This window comes from Gobius niger (genome assembly GCF_951799975.1).
Source record: "Gobius niger genome assembly, chromosome: 19".
In the NCBI taxonomy this organism is placed as follows: Eukaryota; Metazoa; Chordata; class Actinopteri; order Gobiiformes; family Gobiidae; genus Gobius; species Gobius niger.
In genome coordinates, this window is record NC_136870.1 from 26,177,071 (window position 1) to 26,199,212 (window position 22,142).

At 43.8% G+C, this 22,142-nt stretch overlaps 1 protein-coding gene across 1 annotated transcript; it reads right to left on the reverse strand.

Annotated features, from left to right (window-relative positions):
* Positions 1-7,463: 7,463 nt before the first annotated feature.
* LOC306978624 (hepatic leukemia factor-like) lies at positions 7,464-20,008 on the reverse strand. The gene is made up of 4 exons (XM_079577274.1): positions 19,738-20,008; positions 10,875-11,204; positions 8,416-8,621; positions 7,464-7,705 (listed from the first exon to the last, which is right to left on the reverse strand). Exons 1-4 carry the CDS (start codon positions 19,856-19,858, stop codon positions 7,490-7,492), a joined length of 873 nt encoding a protein of 290 aa, XP_079433400.1. The 5' UTR covers positions 19,859-20,008; the 3' UTR covers positions 7,464-7,489.
* Between the last annotated feature and the right edge of the window lie 2,134 nt (positions 20,009-22,142).

Sequence of the window (22,142 nt, forward strand, 5' to 3'; positions counted from 1 at the left end):
GTGAGCACTATATAGTGACTATATAGTGACTATATAGTCACTATATAGTCACTATATAGGGAATTAGTAGTTTAGCCTTTCAAAAAACATGTATAAAGCTCACCTGGAAAGTTTACCAAATACGTTACAAAACAGATTCAATAAGAGAAAAAGCAGATATGAACTAAAAGGTACTGAGGTTTTTACAAAACCCAGGTTTCAATCGGCAGCAAAGGAAAGATGTTTCTCAATCAAAGGAGTCGCTCTGTGGAACAGTCTTGATTGTAAAGTTCAAACTTCTAAGTCCGTTGATGTGTTTAAGAAGGGGGTCAGCCCTATGTTCCCCGGTACCTATGTTCCACGGTACCTATGTTCCCCGGTACCTATGTTCCCCCACTACTATTGATTAAGATTAGGCACCAGCCCACTATCCTTAAGGTTAGTGGCTAGGTCAGGGTCAGGGTTAAGCTGACCGATACATTGATTCTGTTTTACTCATGACTTGTGATCGGTTGATGTACCAACTCCCCTACGAATAAAAAATCGCACCCGGGGAACATAGGTACGCACCCTTTAAAGGAATAGGCCACCGTTTTTACATACTGAGATATGTTCTTACCTCACTTTAGCCGAGTTAATATATCCCCGTCTGGTCTTTGTCCGTGCGCTCTGCCAGGCAAACGGAGCACATACGCAGCCTCTCCCACATGTCACATAGCTCCAAAAAAGCTCACGATAGAAGCTACCAAGCTCTTCCACGTGTTCCCTATTTAAATAAAGTGACGTGAAGTGTTTTCATGCGAAGTATATTTACACAGAAATGTAACATGTCGATTTTATAAGCAGATAAAAAGGGGGACTATATTGTGAGGCGTAATGATACGAGGAGCAAAACGTCCACGCAGTAACTCCTAAAGACTTCCCCGCTCACTTCCGTCAATAACCTGTAGGAGTTAAACAGGGGAGAAAACACTTCACGTAACTTTATTTAAATAGGGAACACGTGGAAGAGCTTGGTAGCTTCTATCGTGAGCTTTTTTGGAGCTATATGACATGTGGGAGAGGCTGCGTATGTGCTCCGTTTGCCTGGCAGAGCGCACGGACAAAGACCAGACGGGGATATATTAACTCGACTAAAGTGAGGTAAGAACATATTTTAGTATGTAAAAACGGTGGCCCATTCCTTTAAGAAGTATGTAAAAGTACCAATGTTACAAAAACATGACACTGCGGAGTAGCAGATCAACTTTATTTATGTATTTTGTATTTTGTGTTTTGTGTTTTGATGTCTTGGACAAGAAAAAAAAAGAAAAGAAAAAAGACGGCTGCATGAGACAGTTTAACATTTAAATGAACTGGAACTGTAAATGATTTTGTGTTGATTAGGGGCAGACATTATACGTTTTTACTTCTTTCTGCTCCTTTTCATTCATGCTAAATGCGGTTTCATTTTTAAATGAATGAAATAAATAAAAAAATGAAATGAAAATGAAAAAAATAGTGTGGACATTCGGACACAGCCACTGTTTAAGTGGCGCTAGCCCACAGTTAGCTTTGCCCGTTAGCCTGTTAGCTTCTTCTTTGTGACTGTCTTTCCATCTTTCTCATACAAGGAGAAAGTCAGGCCGACCTGAAGCACACGGACTAAACTCCACTCCACTGTGAAAATATTGATTCAGTTCTACTTCTTTTTCAGAATCAATAAAGTGATAAAAACCTTCAGGCCAAGAACGTGTTTACAACAAGAACGAACACAGAACATCTCTTATTTTTTCATATTCATTTTATTCTTAAACATGTTCAGGGCAAATAGGAAAATATCTTTAACACGGTCACCTTCACAGAAACAAACCATTGCCCATTTTTAAATAGATTTCAGTGACAAAGTGTAGAGCGTAAGTGCTGGAGATACATTCATCAGGGCTTTCAGGGCGGAGGCGAGTCCACTGAGAACGAGCCCATATTTAAACTTAATATAAAAACTCGCAAAAGCAGTTCTCGCAACCCCCACAGCGCCTCCTGTTGGCCGATTCCACGTCGCTCCAAAGGCTCAAAAGGTTCTGTCCTCTGCCTCGAAATGGGGGCAGGTCAGGTGTTTTTAACTGGCCTGTGGCGCCCTCTGCAGGCAGTAAAGTGACTGACACGGAATAAAACAGTGAAAATACATTCATCAAACCAGGCGGTGATCAGAACAAGAAACAGTACGGTCAGAATGTGCTTTAAAACTCACAAAAGTACAAATCGGACATTTCAGAGATAAGAAAAGTAAATGTCATTAAACGTATTTACAGCCGTGGTCTGTACACCGGTGTGCGCCGTCGGTGAGGCTTGTCCTGAGTGACCGGCCGAGGAAAACTGAACGGCGAGTGACTGATCAGGGCGGGACGGCTGTGAAGTGAGTGTCTTAAAGCTGATGAAAAGAAACCGTGGAGACGCTTCCAGTTCATTTCGTCCCGGAAACACGAGGGGAGGAGTTTGTTATGGTGATATTTTCGCTGACTTGAACCAAACAGTCAGGTTTCCTTTAGGGCAGGGGGGGGTCAAACTCATTTTGGGTCGCGGGCCGATGTTCAGCTCCCATGGCGGGTCCCTGCGCTCACCACCCCCCCGCCCCACATCAAGCACTTGAGAGAGATTAATATTTCGATTCTGATTTGATTTAACGCCTTAACTCCCACCTGAAACGAGCACATTTTCTCCAAGTTTGGCTTTACCCCAATCCAAAAGCTTCTGGACAAAAGGTGAGAAAATAGCGGCAGAACTGAGACGAAAACAATGATGAAGATGTGACAAAAAATGGACAAAAAAAATGATGAAAAAGTGGCAAAAATGTCGCAAAAATTTACAAAGGAATTTACAAAAAAATGACAAGAATGTTGCAAAAATGTGACAAAAAGTTGACAAAACAATCGACAAAAAAGGACAAAAAAAGGACAGAAAGTGACAAAAAATGACAAAAAATTTAGAAAAAAATGGACGAAAAAATAACAAAGAAAGTGGCAAAAAAGTGACAAAAAAGTGAAGAAAAATTAACAAAAAATTGACAAAAAAATAACAAAAAAGTGGCAAAAATGTGACGAAAAATTTACAAAAAATTTACGAAAAAATAACAAAGAAAGTGGCAAAAAAGTGACAAAAAAGTGACGAAAAATTTACAAAAAATCGACGAAAAAATAAAAAAGTGGCAAAAAAGTGACGAAAAAATTGTGAAAAAATAATGAAAAAGTGGCAAAAATGTGATACAAAATTTGACAAAAAATCGACAAGAAAAAAGGACAAATGTGACAAAAAGTGCAAAAAAAATTACAAACAATTTGACAAAAAAGTTACAAAAATGAGTTGAAAACACCCCCAAAAATGATGGAAACAAAATCTGATGACGTGAGGGAAAAGATCCATTCAGATAAGTTTTGTAGATCTTTCAAATGAGGTGCTACACTGGCCTACAGGATTTGGGTAAAGCTGAACTGGAGAAAATGCTCTGGGTTCAGAAACTGTGGAGACGCTGCAGGTGAACGGGGAGCAGAACATGGAGAGATGAAACGCTTTGGGAGAAGAGCTCTTTGGAACGGGTTTCTTGTAATGGTCTGTAAGGTTCAAACGAGGGCCGGACCGATATGGATTTTTGTGTCCGATACCGGTTTGAAGGGGGTTGCCCTGGAGATGATATTTTAAGTCATTTAATTTGATGTCATTTGTTTTCTCTCAGCCTTTTGACAAACCAACAGGCCTGAGAATTGTGAGGCCGTCCTTCTGTGGACCCACCACCTGCAGGAGGAGCCGTAAGGGGCTGGTGCCATGTGATATAGGCAGCTCAGCCCCCACCGGCAACGGACAAGTGGAAGAATGGATGGATGGGTAATTTGTTTTAAATCTCTAAAATAGCCGATAGTTTAAAGGGGGGGTATTCTGCAAAATCGACTTTTTCAAGCTTTACATCATGTTATTATGTCATTCCCTCATTAAAAACATGCCTGAAGTGTTGCCTTGCCACAAGCACGTATTTTTGAGTAATCTGTAAAAACTCTGATGGCGGCCATTTTAGGGATATGTTTGCCCGAATCCTCCTAGGAACGCCCCCACCTCCTGGAGACGCCTCCGAGCTTTCGTCACCAGCCGAGTAACCAACCACTGCTCCTCAGCAGAACCCCCTCCCCACTGATGCCACAGACAGCGTGTGGAGGGGGCGTGTCTGAAAGGCTCAGAGGTTCTTAAAGAGACAGAGGCCTATTTCAAGACATTCACTACAGCCATTTTGAGAGAGACATTTTATACAAGGCAGTTATTCTAATTTACTGCATTTACAGACCAACAGAAGGTTTGCTCATCACTGTAGTGTGATATAGACTGGTGCTATGGGACTGAAAAAAGCAGAATACCCCCTCTTTAAGATTTATTATTATAGATACAGACGGCGTCTCTGGAATCGCCCATATATGGTCATGCTTGAAGCAGTTGAGGGGGAAAAACTCAAGAGTATAATTTAAACTTTCTATAATTCCTCCTGAACTACTATAACTATAGGGCTATAGGACTGTTTTCCGATACCGGTGCTTTAACGATACTTTTATCGATACCTGTTGTAAATTATTTGTCATATAGACCATAAAACAGATCAATTGCTGGGTTGCAGGTTCCAGAATATGATGCTGTCACCGGACCCAAGGGGGGGCAGGATCCAGTTGTTCCTTTTAACAGCATTACACTTTCACAAGTCGTAGCTAAAAAGAGAATATTAGAAAAATGATCATCAATATCAGTCACTGGGTCCATGATCTCTCTGTACAAAAATGTCCTCAAAAACTAAATATTTTTTCATCTATATAACAGTATAGGCCTTTAGAACGCTGTGATGTCACCTGCAACCCAGCAATATTGATTTATTTATTCCTTTTCCTTCCTTTTCATTTCATTTGCATTTGTATTTGTTTGTTTGTTTACTTTATTGACCCCGTAGGGAAGTGTGTCCTCTGCATTTTTAACCCATCCTTCGATGCCGCTGGGGCAGTGGTCAGGCGGATTCACCTATTGTACATGTTTTTAGTGGTAGGGGAAACCTACGCAGACACGGGGAGAACATGCAAACTCCACACAGAAAGGCCCCGTCCTGGTGGGAATCGAACCCGGGACCTTCTAGAAAAAAAAGAAAAAAAAACATATTTTTTCCAAATTTCCCCCAATTCTTTTTTACGTGTGTTCTCCCCATTTTCTCCCCAAATTTTTTGTTTTTTCCCCCCATAATTTTCCATATTTCTTTCCAATATTTCCCCCGTTTTTACACGATCAAGTCATTTAAGCCAATGCTTGATATTTATTTAGCTTTGATTAAAAAAACAGTAAGTCTTGATCTCCTCTGGTTCTGAGTCTCTGCTGAGACTGGGGGCGTGGTCTGCGGGAGGGCGTGTCCGGCTCACAGGACGGGGGCGTGGTCTGCGGGAGGGCGTGTCCGGCTCTCAGGACGGGGGCGTGGTCAGCGGGAGGGTGTGTCCGGCTCTCAGGACGGGGGCGTGGTCTGCGGGAGGGTGTGTCCGGCTCTCAGGACGGGGGCGTAGTCTGCGGGAGGGCGTGTCCGGCTCTCAGGACAGGGGCGTGGTCTGCGGGAGGGCGTGTCCGACTCTCAGGACGGGGGCGTGGTCTGCGGGAGGGCGTGTCCGGCTCTCAGGACGGGGGCGTGGTCAGCGGGAGGGCGTGTCCGGCTCTCAGGACAGGGGCGTGGTCTGCGGGAGGGCGTGTCCGGCTCTCAGGACGGGAGTGTGGTCAGCGGGAGGGCGTGTCCGGCTCTCAGGACGGGGGCGTGGTCTGCGGGAGGGCGTGTCCGGCTCTCAGGACGGGGGCGTGGTCAGTGGGAGGGCGTGTCCGGCTCTCAGGACGGAGGCGTGGTCTGCGGGAGGGTGTCCGGCTCTCAGGACGGGAGTGTGGTCTGCGGGAGGGTGTCCGGCTCTCAGGACGGGGGTGTGGTCAGTGGGAGGGCGTGTCCGGCTCTCAGGACGGAGGCGTGGTCTGCGGGAGGGTGTCCGGCTCTCACAGCAGTGGGGCAGGACGGGGGCGTGGTCTGCGGGAGGGCGTGTCCGACTCTCAGGACGGGGGCGTGGTCAGCGGGAGGGCGTGTCCGGCTCTCAGGACGGGGGCGTGGTCAGCGGGAGGGCGTGTCCGGCTCTCAGGACGGGGGCGTGGTCAGCGGGAGGGTGTCCGGCTCTCAGGACGGGGGCGTGGTCTGCGGGAGGGTGTGTCCGGCTCTCAGGACAGAGGCGTGGTCTGCGGGAGGGCGTGTCCGGCTCTCAGGACGGGGGTGTGGTCAGCGGGAGGGCGTGTCCGGCTCTCAGGACGGGGGTGTGGTCTGTGGGAGGGCGTGTCTGACTCTCAGGACGGGGGCGTGGTCAGCGGGAGGGTGTCCGGCTCTCAGGACGGGGGCGTGGTCTGCGGGAGGGTGTGTCCGGCTCTCAGGACGGAGGCGTGGTCTGCGGGAGGGCGTCCGGCTCTCAGGACGGGGGCGTGGTCTGCGGGAGGGTGTGTCCGGCTCTCAGGACAGGGGTGTGGTCTGTGGGAGGGCGTGTCTGACTCTCAGGACGGGGGTGTGGTCTGTGGGAGGGCGTGTCCGGCTCTCAGGACGGGGGTGTGGTCTGTGGGAGGGCGTGTCTGACTCTCAGGACGGTGGGGCAGGACGGGGGCGTGGTCAGCGGGAGGGTGTCCGGCTCTCAGGACGGGGGTGTGGTCAGCGGGAGGGCGTGTCCGGCTCTCAGGACGGGGGTGTGGTCTGTGGGAGGGCGTGTCTGACTCTCAGGACGGGGGCGTGGTCAGCGGGAGGGTGTCCGGCTCTCAGGACGGGGGCGTGGTCTGCGGGAGGGTGTGTCCGGCTCTCAGGACGGAGGCGTGGTCAGTGGGAGGGTGTGTCCGGCTCTCAGGACGGGGGCGTGGTCAGCGGGAGGGTGTGTCCGGCTCTCAGGACGGGGGCGTGGTCAGCGGGAGTGTGTCCGGCTCTCAGGGCGGGGGCGTGGTCAGTGGGAGGGTGTGTCCGGCTCTCAGGACGGGGGTGTGGTCAGTGGGAGGGTGTGTCCGGCTCTCAGGACGGGGGCGTGGTCTGCAGGAGGGTGTCCGGCTCTCAGGACGGGGGCGTGGTCAGCGGGAGGGCGTCCGGCTCTCACAGCGGTGGGGCAGGACGGGGGCGTGGTCTGTGGGAGGGCGTGTCCAGCCCTCAGGACGGAGGCGTGGTCTGCGGGAGGGTGTCCAGCCCTCAGGACGGAGGCGTGGTCAGCGGGAGGGTGTGTCCGGCTCTCAGGACGGGGGCGTGGTCTGCAGGAGGGCGTCCGGCTCTCAGGACGGGGGCGTGGTCTGCAGGAGGGCGTCCGGCTCTCAGGACGGGGGCGTGGTCAGTGGGAGGGTGTGTCCGGCTCTCAGGACGGGGGCGTGGTCAGCGGGGGGGCGTCCGGCTCTCAGGACGGGGGCGTGGTCAGCGGGAGGGCGTGTCCGGCTCTCAGGACGGGGGCGTGGTCTGCGGGAGGGCGTCCGGCTCTCACAGCGGGCCGTGCTGGGTCTGGTAGCGGGACAGCAGGCTCTTGGACCGGCCCAGCTCCTGCCTGAGGGCGGACACCTCCTGCCTGAGCGCGCCGTTCTCCTTCTCCAAAAACGAGGCCCGGACGGCGATCTGGTTCTCCTTCAGCCGCCGCGCGTCTCTCGAGCGCTTCGCCGCCATGTTGTTCTTCCGCCGCCGCGCCCAGTACCGGTCGTCCTGGAAACACGAGGGGAGGAGTTTGTTATGGTTTTATTGCAAAAATTTACAAAAATGACAAGAATGTTACAAAAATGTGACAAAAAATTGACAAAACAATCGACAAAACAATTGACAAAAAATGACAAAAAATTGTGAAAAAATTGACGAAAAAATTGTGAAAAAATAATGAAAAAGTGCCAAAAATGTGACAAAAAATTGACAAAAAAATGATGAAAAAGTGCCAAAAATGTGACAAAAAATTGACAAAAAAATGATGAAAAAGTGCCAAAAATGTTACAAAAATGTGACAAAACAATCGACAAAAAAGGACAAAAAAAATGACAGAAAGTGACAAAAAAAAAGTACAAAAAATTTGACAAAAAATGACAAAAAAGTTTAAAAAATGAGTTGAAAACACCCCAAAAAATGATGGTAAAAAAAGTCTGATGACGTGAGGATAAAGATCCATTAAGATAAGTTTTGTAGATCTTTCAAATGAGGTGTCACACTGGCCTACAGGATTTGGGTAAAGCAGAACTGGAGAAAAATGCTCTCGGTTCAGGCGGGAGTTAAGAGGTTAATTAAACCTTTTGAATTTAGTTGAAATGAATTGAACATCTCCAGCTCCACCACGAGTCTCCTAATCTCCATCAAAGCAGCAGAAACCTCCACGAACCACACGACTCATGGGACTATGATTGAACCCACACCTGGACCTGCGGCCTCACCTTCAGGTCCTCCGGCGTGTAGACCTTCCTGGACTTCTTGATCATGGGCTGAGGTTTGAGCTCCTCGCTGGAGAAGCGTCTCTTCCGCGGGTCGAAGGTCTCCTGACCGGGCACGCTGCTCAGGGCCAGTGCCTGCGGGTCCGGCTCGAACCCCACCGGGACGTGGATGGTGTCCGGGTCCACGGGGCTGGGCGTGTTCCTCGGACCTGCGGGGTATGCAGATGATGTTACAGCACGGCAACAGAATGAGGGGTTTGAGTCGCTGCATTGATGAAAGTGTGAGTTTTCAGCCGCCCTGTTTCGTCACTTGCGCCTCCTGCTGTTGGAGAAGGTGATTACACCGGTCACACAGAAGGTGGAGGACCTGCTTCTTACACATGTTGAAACTGGGACACTTTGAACCGCTGTGTTGTCGAATGGTATTTGAATAATGTCACAGCCTGAGGATAAACAGATGAACAGATTTATGGCTCGATGATTAAAAATAAAGCAGGTGTGAGCAGGCGAGGACGGCGTGTTCCCAAACTGTAACTGTAATTACTGAGTCAAAACAAGATGTGTTCATTTGGTCAACTACAATATTTCATCAGAACTAAAATGATTATATTCTGTGCACCTTCTTCTCAAAACAGACCTTTGCTCATTTCAGCCAAAAAGTTCTATTTAAGGGTGTGTTCAGACAGACCGTTTGGTGCAGTTCACATTCAGACTGTACTTTATGCAAGTGAACTAGATTTTGTAAACACAGACACGTGTGTGACGATCGAGGCTCCCATAGGACAGCAATGACTACAACAAATGAAATAAAAAATAATATTTGACGCTTTTTATGATAATAAAAGAAACGTAAGAGACTAAACCACTTACAGCTTCACCGGAGCAGCTGGAGGAAGAGGAGTTTGTGCAGATGAAGGGCCGTCTGCTGAGCTGTTTGTTTCAATTATGTCCACGGGACAAACTGTTGGTCTTGTTCCTCTTTGTCTTTAATGCTTCTGTACTTTCTTGTAAGTTTGACAACGTTTTTTCCACTTTGACGCCGCGGCTGTTCAGGAAACCGCTCGAAGCCTTTGCTTCATTTTCTCGCTAAACATACTAAACACAAACACATTTTTGTGTGTCTTTTCTAGCAGTTGTGTTAGTGCATCTGCCCAAATATCCAGGAGGCTCAGCGTCTCCTGGAGGCTCCAGGTCTACGGCTCATTGTTTGTAGCATCCATCCAGTGTTAGCGTTGTTATCACTATTAATCACACTGGGTCAGGCTGTACAGTCGTACTGTCTCTGTCAGAGCCTTGACTGTGAGCTCAGACTCTCAGCCACTGAATGCTTGTGCATCAGTCTGACGCTCTGAGAGGGGATTTATCCCTTTCCTGTGGAAGCACAGACTTGAATGGTAGGACTATCACAATGTCTCGAGTTCATGTCTCCGGGTCCTGCAACGATGGTAAATAAACTTCTCCTGCATAAGACATCCAGACTGCTGCCTGTTCTTCATCTATCCTCTCCAACACCATTGTTTATTCTCTAACAAGCACTAGTAGCAGCGAAGGGCTAACTTTCCCCACGGTGCCTTGCTACGGTGGCTTGTTAAGCGCGAAAAGGCGCTTGTATCCTGGAGTTGTTTCGGATATTCACACCTGAAGCGAACCGCACCAGAGTCCGTTTGGAACCGGACCGATACCACCTGATAAAGCGGGTCTCGGTCCGGTTCTTTGATCCGCACCAGGATCAGTTTGTTGTTTTCACACCTGCATAAAAGATCCGGACCAGCGTTGGAAACTAACCCTGGTCCGTTTAAAGTGGACCAAACAGTGCAGGTCTGAATACACCCTTTAGGAGCAGGAGGCGGGTCTAAATGCTGTCCCGCTGTAGAACAGTTTGGCCTGAATGAGCAAAGGTTCATTTTCGGAGAAGAAGGCCCAGGAATCTCTGAGATCTGGAAGACTTTTGTTTGGAAGAAAGAACTAAAATCCCCCAAACAAGAACTGAAAGACTCTTGGCTGCCAAAGTGTTAAAAGCTGTGACACCTGCCATATTTGGGGGCTACGAGGCTTAACTCTGCAGGGCGTCCAAACTTTTGCTTTTAACATGAATATTTTTTTGGGGAAAGTTATGGGAAAGTCTCATCTATAACCTCAGGCCTTTTGGAGGTCATTTCAACTTCCCCCTGCTTCATTATTCACATTATTAGAACATTTTTTATCCGCAGTGCTTAAACCTTTCCTGCCCACTGCGCACCTTTAATAGCTGTCAAACCTGTGTTCACTTAACTCTCATGAACCAGGAACAGAAATGTCGAACTCATGTGAACTGGAAATCTGCCAACGCGAACTCACTCACCTCCAACCAAAGAATGTGCTCACCAAACGAGGCGGTTTATGGCAACAGTGCCCCACACGTGACGAGTGAGCTTTCAAGTGTGCAAACCATGATTCATCATCAATCAAACCCCGTATCTCACCTGTGGGCGGGGCTGTGGGCGGGGCCGTGCGAGGGGGGCTCTGGTGCAGGCAGCTGGAGGTGGAGGCGTGGCTCAGGTCCATCACGGTGGGCGGGAGCTGCGGCATGACGGGCGGCTGCCCCTGGGACGCGGCGGGGGCCTGGGGCGGGCTCTGGCCCACGATCGGCTGCTCGTGGTGACTGGAGGGGATGCCGATCTGGAAGAGGAACTGGTCCAGGTCCATGTACTCGAGCTGGGAGTCCCAAAGCGTGGGGCCCAGGAAGGCGGACTGAGGGGCGGAGCACTCGTCATCCTCCACACACTTCTGCTTCTCCTGAGGCGCGACGAAACCTGCGGAGGACGAACCGGACACGGTGAGACTCTGAGGCTCGGACGACACTTAAGGGCATGATGTGAACGATTTCAGAAACAAAACCACGTTCATTTGTTCATATCACATATACCCTTTTCCCCTAAATATGTCACACAGGTAACCCCTTAACTCCCACCTGAACTCAGCACATTTTCTCCAGTTTGGCTTTACCCCAGGCCAAAAGCTTCTGGAAAAAATCTGTGAAAATAGCGACAAAACGGAAACGAAAACAATGATGGAAATGTGACAAAAAAGTGAGAAAACGTTGACAAAAAAGTGATGAAAAATTGATGAAAAAGTGGCAAAAATATCACAAAAATGTCACAAGAAATTGATGAAAAATTGATGAAAAAATGACAAAAATGTGTCAAAAAGTGACAAAAATGTGACAAAAAAAATAACAAAAATGTCACAAGAAATCGACAAAAAATGGACGAAAAAATGACAAAAAATGACCAAAAAAATGATCAATCAATCAATATAATAATATTTCAGCCCTGTTGTGTTTGATTCAATTATGAGGAAATTTAGAAAGTACAATACAGAACGCTTTTTGCAGCACTTTTGAGGGCCCCCACCCTGCACTGGGCCCTGGGTTCTCAGCACCCTTTACCCCCCCCCCAGTCCGACGCCCATGGACACTTATTTAAAAAGTTAACTTGGCCAGGAGACAACAATGACTTTTTATCCTGGTCTGGATAAATAAAAGTAAAATTAAAAAAAATAATAATTATAATTTTGACTCGATTATTTTACACATAGTTTTTTTTTAAACAGCAGCATTTGTAATCTTGATATAATCTTTTAACCCCCCAAAAGTCTCGTCAGTGGCTTTAAAATGGACATGTACAGCTGACGGTGGAACACTGCTGCTCTCCAGACTCGGGCTGCACCATTTTGACAAAAAAAACGATTTTTTTCTGACAAATATTGTGATTGCGATTCCATTTGCAATTTTTCTAATTTGATTCATTTAAATGCAATAACTGCTTAAGTATTGAGTGAAGGAATTTCATTTAACCCCTTAACTCCCACCTGAACCGAGCACATTTTCTCCAGTTTGGCTTTTACCTCAGTCCAAAAGCTTCTGGAAAAAAGCTGTGAAAATAGCAACAAAACTGAGACGAAAACAATGATGGAAATGTGACAAAAAAGTGAGAAAACGTTGACAAAAAAGTGATGAAAAACGGATGAAAAAGTGGCAAAAATGTCACAAAAAAATGTCAAAAATGTGACAAAAATGTGACAAAAAAATGACAAAAATGTGACAAAAAATGGACAAAAATTTGACAAAAAATGACCCAAAAAATTACAAATGTGACAAAATGTGACAAAAAATAACTAAAATTTGACCAAAAAATTACAAAAAAGGGAGAAAACATTGACAAAAAAATGACAAAAAAATGACAAAAATTTGACAAAAGAATTACAAAAAAGTGAGAAAACATTGACAAAAAAATGACAAAAATGTGACAAAATGCTACAAAAAAATGACAAAAAATATGATAAAAATTTGACAAAAAAATAACAAAAAATTGACAAAAAATGATCAAAAAAATGACAAAAAAGTTACAAAAAAGTTACAAAAATGAGTTGAAATGAATACCCAACAAAAAAATGATGGAAAAAAAAATCTGATGACGTGAGGAAAAAGATCCTCTCGGTTCAGGCGGGAGTTAAGAAGTTAATACATATTCCTGCTCAAATTGCCCCACATTAGAACACACACAATAATACACTTTCAAAAATCTTTAGTTTCATATGGACAGCGCCCTCTTCTGGAGGAGGTCGGCATTCAGAGCACCTCTGGGGGACAGCCACGTGACTACAATCAGTCCAGGATAGAATCACATAGCATCTAAACACACCCAGACACACTTTTATCTGTTGCAGCTGAACCTGAGATCAGAGGCGCCACAATTCTGATTGGAACATCTACTGTATCTTATCAGATCTATCAGTCAAATACCGAAAAACCTCAGCCTCTCTCAGCCGTGAAGTTACTGCAGTCGTCAAAAGCTCAATATCGATAAACCTTGCGTCCCTACAAAGTAATAGAATTTCTTGTTTGGTTTCCCATATGCACTGCTCACTGCACTCTTCCTTACATTACAAAGCTTCAAAAGATAGAAGTGGAAAATTCTGTCTACGATGTTTAAACCTCTGCTACGTGTCGGAAATAGTTTTAAACATTCTGATCGCTTTTCCTTGGAGGAAATTCTAACAATAGACTCTTTCACTGATGGGCAAACACACCCAACATTTTACCGGATTATAAGGAAAAAGGAAACTTTGGGAACGGATTTACAGAAAGGCACAGGGAAGGAGACGCCAGATAAAATGTGGTCAAACTGGTTTAAACGCGCCACAGATAAAGTTGACCAAGCCTCCATAACATCGGATTAAACTGATCTCTTACAGTAAATGATGTAAGATTTCCAAACTACAGGGAAATCTTTTGCTTTCCGGACCTTTCACCATGTATTTCTTCCCCCAGTTGCTATTGTTGTATGGAAGTTGCATGATTTTGAAAAGAATATGTTTTATTGCGATTTTTCCAACTAGTTTTGTAATTGATTTGTTTTGTTTTGTTCAAATTTGTTCAAATAAAGATTTCCTTCACAGCTTTTAAATATGTACAGAAGCATTTACACTAGAACTGCACGATTTTTATGAAAGATATAGTCTGAGTCAGTGTCTAAGCTGCTCAAGACGCTAGCATGCTACTGGTTAGCAACTGTCATCAACCAACATGTGGCCACATCTATGAACGCTGAGGAAATACTACAGTAACAGCTCTGACCTCTGTCACATGTTGTCTCCTGTGGTTCAGGGCTTTCCCTTGGAGCTGTTGAAGCTAAATGCTAACCTGTAGCATGCAAACTCTTGGTTTCTTCACATAAACGTGCACTCTCCGAGGCCGTGTTTTAACTATTTTCTTCTTGAGCAATGATTACGAGGACATAAAAATGCCACTGTCGATCTGTTGTCTTTTGTTTTGAGTAGAGATATTGTTACATGTTGTAGCGCTGCATAATTCTACTTTGGTGTTCAAAATGGCCGCCATAACAACAAGTCACGTGACTGAAAAGCGTGTATAAGAAGGATAAAGCATAATATAATTACTATAGTAGAAAATAAGCTCAAATCGGTGGTGTTTTCTCTGCTAAATAGGGCTGGGTTTTTCGATACCGATACCTGAACAATACTTTTTATGATACCTATGCTAAAATATTTGTCATATAAGCCGAAAACAGAGCAATAATGTTGATTTATTCCATACATTTGTGTCATTTACTTGAGCTGAAACAACCAAAACACTTCCTTTCATCCCTGGAACCACAGCCATCAAAACTTAGTCTCTAAAGTTTTTTTTTTTCCCCTGTACTTGCTTTCGTAAAAGGTTTGGACACCACTGTAATAAACTAAGACGTTTGTTGTTTTCGGCGTGAGCTCATTAGCTAAATAACTGCTGCCTTTCAAACTGTGATAATTATTGGACAACTCGGCCTAACATCAAATTGGTACAAACTGGCTTTTGACGGGCGTCTTGGCATCTGACACCAAATAAGCACGTAGCGGAGCCTTTAGCCGCACTTAGCCGGCGCTAGCGTGAGTTAGCGTGCTAATTGCAGCCTCCACAGCGGGTCTTTAATCTGGACTGCGGCAGGAACCGGAGCGGAAACAGAGATGACGTAATTCTGCCTTGATGTGAAGCGGAGACCGAGGTCACCGAGGGATTAGAGCAGCGAGAAAACACTCAGGACTCAAGGATCTGACGGAGACGACCCAAAGAGAGGAGCAGCACTCATAATAACCCTGCGTTAGCCTTACAGAGGTTAGCATTCCATCACGGCAACGGCAGCAAATCGAGTGGCGGAGGACGCAATGTTGATTATCCACTCAGTTTGCAAAGTTAAAAGGTTCTATTTCAGAAATTTAAGTACCCTCTATAGCAGTGGGTCTGAACTCACGCAGCGTCAGGAGGAGTCACTTTCAAACCATAATGAAAAGTTGCAACCCTTCTCTCACATTTCGTTATCGGGGGAAAAAAAGGTACTACTGGTATTGTATTTTTCACATTGAGGCTGCGCTGTTATGGGGGATTTAGCTGTAGAGTGGCAACAATTCAGACCATTTTTCATGATATTTGTAGCATCCATCCATCCATTTTCTTCCACTTGTCCGTTTCCGGGTCGTGGGGGCGGCTGTTGGAGCTGCCCAGATCACATTGCACCTGCCCCTTATGGCCCCTCCTGCAGGTGGTGGGTCCACAGAAGGACGGCCTCACGATTTTACCCGGGCCTGTTGGTCTCTCGTAAGGGGCTTCTGAACCCCTCTTTGTCTGACCCGTCACCTAGGACCAGTTTGCAATGGGAGACCCTACCAGGGGCACGAACCCCCGACAACAGAGCTCCTAGGATTAATCGGGTGCTCAAACCCCTCCACCACGTTAAGGTGATGGTTCCAGGAGGGGGATATTTGTAGCAGCCCAGCATTTTCTATGTTATAGCTATGGACACAGGCTGTGGCTCGTTTGAAAGACGAAACTCTAAGCTCTCTGTAGGTGGAAACAGTTTAATTCTACGTGCCTCAGTTCCTGAGAAATCTAAGCTAAACAGAGGCTAAATTTGATCAAAATCACAGATTTTTTTCCAGATTTGGAGATTAGTGTTTTATTAAACACTCTCCTTTCTGATTAACTCCTCTCTCCTCCTCTCTCCTCCTCTCTCCTCCTCTCTCCTCCTCTCTCCTCCTCTCTCCTCCTCTCTCCTCCTCTCTCTCTCCTCCTCTCTCCTCTCTGGACGGACACTAACGTTATGTGAAGAGGCAAATGCCTAAATATATTTGTTTCAAGTCAATTTTCAATGACATCATTGTTGACATGTTTTGAAACACGCGTGTTCTCGATCTCTTTTTATGGCGTGTGCATTTAAACAGCCTGGTTCTGGATTGAAGACTTTAACAGGATGTTTCTCAGTCGTCCTTGGACCGATTTTAACCATTTAAAAACTCAGAGAAACGTTAAAATCTCAACTGTTTGGATCTTTCCATGGCTTGTTCTGCTTTGTCAAACATGAGAGAAAAGTGTCGGCTCTACAGCTGTTACCTGCGCAACACCACGCCCCCTCGGACTAAAAAAAGAAAGAAAAGAAATGCAATAGGGCTGAAACGACTAATCGATTAATCGACGACTAATCGATTATTGAAATAGTCGACAACTATTTTAGTAATCGATTAATCGTTTTCTGGTTCACACAGACTAAAATGGAGCAAAAATGACATAAAAATGTAGTATTTTTTATGAAATCCTACTATGTTTATGTAGTTTGGGTCTGTGTACATTTTGTTCATTGTAAATTTCATGAATAGAGCCTCCAACAAACATTTCCCTTTAGTTTACTCCATCAACACATCTTCAAGCAGCGCCACTAAAGCTATGTGATTAAAAGAAATAGAAAAAATACAGTTTTCCTACACCATTCACAGCCAAGCGATTACTCGATTAATCAGAAAAATAATCGATAGATGAATCGATTACAAAATAATTGTTAGATGCAGCCCTACAATGCAATATAATACATATAAAATGTCCAGATCGCTAAAAAGAATGACACAAATGTAAAAGAAATATGCTTTTATGGGCTGGAAGTCATTCCAGTTCCATTTTATGGCTCCAGATCAGTGTTTCCAACCATTTTTGCATTGTGAACCCCCTGGAGCCTTCAGTGATGATCCACAAACCCCCTGTCTCGAAGGTGTTGCAGTTTATTGGGTGGTTCTACAACAACAACATCCACGAGTCACGACCGACAGAAACCACGGTCTGATACTTCATAACGTTTTATAGTTTGCTGCACTGAAAAGGCCTCTTCAAACCCGATGCTCCAATGAGAAAAATGGGTCAAGGCAACGTTACAATATGGTCATTCAGCCACATCGCTGCTTTTTTTGGGAGACTAAAAAAAAAGGCTGTTATGTGATGGTCATGGCAACTTGTTATATACGAGTTTAGCTTATTAAAATTCTGCAGGATGGAAACGGCAGCGACAGGAGCAACAATGTTAGACTAATTTGCACGCGATGTTTATTTACTTAGCACCTGTCACAGAAGAGCTTCACAAAAGAACAATAAAATACAAATCGATCACACGGGTAGAACTAGAATGACAAAACATTTGGCTCAAGGATGAAAAGTGTCATGAAACTGTCGTGTGATCCATTTTGTGGTCTGGCAGGCAGCAGGAAATGACTGACAATCTGTGGAACCTGTTTTCCTCAATAAAACAATATAGCGCTGAAACAACTAATCGATTAATCGACAACTAATCGATTAAAAAAGTTGTCAACTATTTCAGTAATCGATTAATCGTTTTCTAGCAAACACAGACTAAAATAGAGCAAAAAAGACATGACAATTATGTATTTTGGATGAAAACCTACTTTGTTTTTAAAGTGAGGGTCTGTAGTGCTTTGTACATTATAAATTTCATTAATATCTGTCTTTGTCTCGTCCAATCAGAAAGCAGAATTAGAACAAAGAGCCTCCTACAAACGTCTACTTTTAGTTTACTCCATCAACATGTCCTCAAGCGGCGCCACTTTAGCTTATGTGATAAAAAAAAATGAAGAAATACAATTTCCATGCACCTTTCACAGCCACATAGTTGCAGCCCTAGTACAATATTAATTACGGAATCTTACAATTTCACAGAGACTTAAAAATATCAATACAGGACAAAAACAAGTCCTAAATGAACCAAAATGAGGAAAATCATGACTAACTGCTTAAAATATGAATTAATTAAAACAAGACTTTTGCCCATTTGTACAATATGGAAACTGCATTGTTTAATATTGCAAAAATATTTCTAGTTGTCATTAGGCAAAACATTGAGTAAACAAAATGTGAGGAGTGTCGATGTTGTTATTATGCAGACAAGAAGGCACTAAAACTAGAGCGACTTGTTGATTGAACTTAAAACTTTAAGTGTGCGAGTCGACCCTTTCCACAACTTAAAATACTCATTTCAGACCAAAAACAGGTCTTGACCTCTTACCTCCCACCTCCACAGAGTGCATTTTCTCCAGTTCAGCATGACCCAAATCTAAAACCTTCTTGACTGGAGCTTACAGCCTACACTGCAAAAAGTACCCTCCTAAAAACAAGGAAAAAAAATCTTAAAATAAGACGTTTTGTCTTGTTTTAAGGAAAAAATTCTGCCAAGGGGGTCAGCATTTTTTTCTTGCTAAGAATTCTTATTTCTAGAATATTTTTCCCATCATAAAACAAGAAAGAAACACTAAATTTAAGCAAATAAATAACTAGAATTAAGCAAAATGTCCTCAGAAAATGGAATAATTTAAGGAAAACATTCTTATTTAGTGAAAAATTGTGGATATTTTACTTAAATGTTGCTTGATTTAAGCAAAATGTTCTAAATTACTTAATAAATACTAATATTTAGGGAAAATATTGCCTGCGCCCCGGGACCCGTCTCCATGATGTGGAGCCAGGCTCAGAATCACCTGCTGGAGGATTCACCTATTGTACATGTTTTAGTGGTGGACACAGGGAGAACATGCTCCACACAGAAAGACCCCATCCTGGTGGGAATTGAATATTCTTTGTCTAAAGCTGAAGAAGATTCAAAAAGTTTTTCTTTCTTGATACAAGAAAAATGAGCATGTTTTTAGCAAAAATATCTGAACAAGAAATGGCTAGATTTTATTTCCTAAAATAAGATTTTTTTTCTCAAGAAAACTTTGCTACACAAAACATTATTACTTTTTAGGGAAAAAATAAGAAGTTATTTCTTAAAGTAAGACATTTTTTACTTGCTTAGAATCCACTTTTTGCAGCCTATAGGCCAGTATAATGCCTCATTTCAAAGCTCCAAAATGGATCAAAACCGGATCTTTTTCCTCACATTGTTGCCTTGTTGCCATCACTTTCTTTACCTTTTCCATCATCACTCTACTGTCACTTTTTCGTCCAATTTTTGTCGCTTACTTTTCTCACTTTTTGCGGCTCTTTAGTTGCATTTTTCTCACTCTTTCTTTGCTTTATTCCGTTGCGTTTTCATCACATTTTTGCCTTGTTTTTGTTGCTGTTTAGACTTGGGTAAAAGCCAAACTGGTTCAGGTGGGGGTTAAGAGGTTAAATGAACAAAGATGAGAAGAATCGTGACTAAAACTGATTATTTTGTGGATTTTTTAAAACTACACATTTTGTGATACACTGTGGCTTTTCTTGCGATATAGAAATTCAGTTTAATGATTCAGTAATGGTGTTTTTCTGGGTCATTTTTAGGCCAAATATTGAGTCAGAAGTGCCATATCCATTATGCAGACTAGAGGGATGTAAAACCACTTGTTGATTGAACTAAAACTCCAAAGTTGGTCAAAACTACTTTTCTTATGACATAGAAATAACATAGACATAACATTGCAATAACAACACTTTAGAGACATGGCTTTGTTGTTGTATTATTAAATGTTCTGTCTTACCTTCGTGGTGCAGAGGCAGTTTGACGGGGCTCTCCAGCAGAGACTTGAGCACTCCGTGATGCGAGGAGGGAGGCAGGAAGGCGGGATGCATGAGCGCACAGGGTCGGAGCACTTTCTCCATGGCTGTCCCTGGAGGATGGGGGCTGGAAACTGGATCAACAACACCCGGAGTGAGGCGCCGAGGCCGGGGGGGTGGGGGGGCAGAGCGAAGGGAACTAGTCTAGACTTGTTTTATAAGTCATTGTGGATTCGATCGTTTGGTTTGTGGAGGAAAAAAATGGCAAAATGAGGAGTAAATTTTAGGGTGTGATGAGTTTGGACGGAACCAGGGGCTGGACTGAGAGCGAGGCGCGCTGCGTAAGGTGCCCGGGATGGAGTGCGCGCAGAAGCGGGGGCGGAGTGTCGTCCTCTGGTCGGTGTCTGTGGCTCCGGAGCCTGATGCGAACACAAACACACTGCCCTCCGTGTGACAAACAGACCTGACTGACGAGTGACGACGGCAGCCCAGGAGCCAAGCAGCGAGCGGAGTCCGTCCCCCTGCGCGAGGAGAGAGGCCGCCCTCCCGGGGAACGACACTCCCTCAGCCGCAGTTAACTCTGCGTGAGCCGCCGAGGAGCAACAGGTGATGAAAAGTGCTGTATGTAAAATAAACACATCGTGGGAGCTTGTTTTATGTAAGGTTTGGTGCAAAATAATACCTGATACTTGCTTCAACATGGTGCGAAATACCTGTGAGACGTGCTTCAAGATAAAAGTGTGTACAGTGTCCAGGATGTGTTTGGTAATAGCGCGATCACTGGGACTGAAAAACAGCCCTGGACTCTGACCAGCCTGGCCCAGGCATTTGCTCCAGTTCGGCTTTACCCAAATCTAAAAGCTTCCCGGCTGGAGAGCAACAATGTAACGAGACCTACAATGTGATTGCAACTTTTTGTCAAGTCGTCTCATTTTTTGTCATTGTTTTGTTGTTTCTTCATTACTTTTTGTGGCTTTTTGTTGAATTTTTGTAACTTTTTTGTTGAATTTTTGTCATTTTTTGTTGATTTTTTGTAACTTTTTTGTTGAATTTTTGTCACTTTTTTGTCGAATTTTTGTTGAATTTTTTTTAGAATTTTTGTTGAATTTTTGTCACTTTTTTGTTGACTTTTTTTAGATTTTTTTTTTAATTTTTGTTGATTTTTTGTAATTTTTTTGTTGAATTTTTGTAATTTTTTGTTGAATTTCTGTCACATTTTTGTTGAATTTTTGCCACATTTTTTGTTGAATTTTTGTAATTTTTTTGTTGAATTTTTGCCACATTTTTGTTGAATTTTCGTAATTTTTTTGTTGAATTTTTGTTGAATTTTTGTTGAATTTTTGTCACTTTTTTGTTGAATTTTTGTTGAATTTTTGTTGAATTTTTGTAATTTTTTTGTTGAATTTCTGTCACATTTTTTGTTGAATTTTTGTCACCTTTTTGTTGACTTTTCATCACATTTTTTGTCACTTTTTTTGATGCTTTTCCGGCACATTTTTGTTTCGTTTTCATCCTCTTTTTCTCACCATTTTGATGCTTTTCTTTTTAGCTTCTAGATTTGGGTAAAGCTCGGTTGAGGCGGGACCGGTGGCCCTCGAGCCCTCTGAGCTCTTCCAGAATGGACATATGGCCAGTCCGCCCCTGGCTATCACCAACTTTAGATGTTCCATATTTGTCTTGGCCTTGTATGTTTTGAGCTCTCTGGCCCAGGCCGTGGGAACCCAGGGTGCTGAGGGCGCTGAAGCACCCCCTGGTGGATAGTTTGTGAACTGCAGGCAATATTAACCCCTTAACTCCCACCTGAACCGAGCACATTTTCTCCAGCTTTACCCCAGTCCAAAAGCTTCTGGAAAAAAGGTGAGAAAATAGCAACAAAGCTGGGACGAAAACAAGGATGGGAGTGTGACAAAAAAGTGAGAAAACATTGACGAAAAAGTGACGAAAAATTGATGAAAAAGTGGCAAAAATGTCACAAGAAATTGAGAAAAATGACAAAAAAATGACAAAAATGTGACAAAAATTTGACGAAAAATTGAGAAAAAATGGAAGAAAAAGTGATAAGAATTTGACGAAAAAATTGGAATAATTTGACTAAAAAGTGACAAAAAATGTACAAAAAATGACAAAAATTGACCAAAAAAAGATTGAGAAAAAATGGACAAAAAAGTGATACGAATTTGACATAAAAATGCGAATAATTTGACGAAAAAGTGACAAAAAATGTACCAAAAATGGACAAAAAAAGGGAGAAAAACTTTGACAAAAAATTTAGAAAAAATGGAAGAAAAAGTGATAAGAATTTGACGAAAAAGTGACAAAAAAGTCAAAAAAATTTGACAAAAATGAGACGACCGCCCAACAAAAAAAGTGATGAAAAAAAATCTGATGT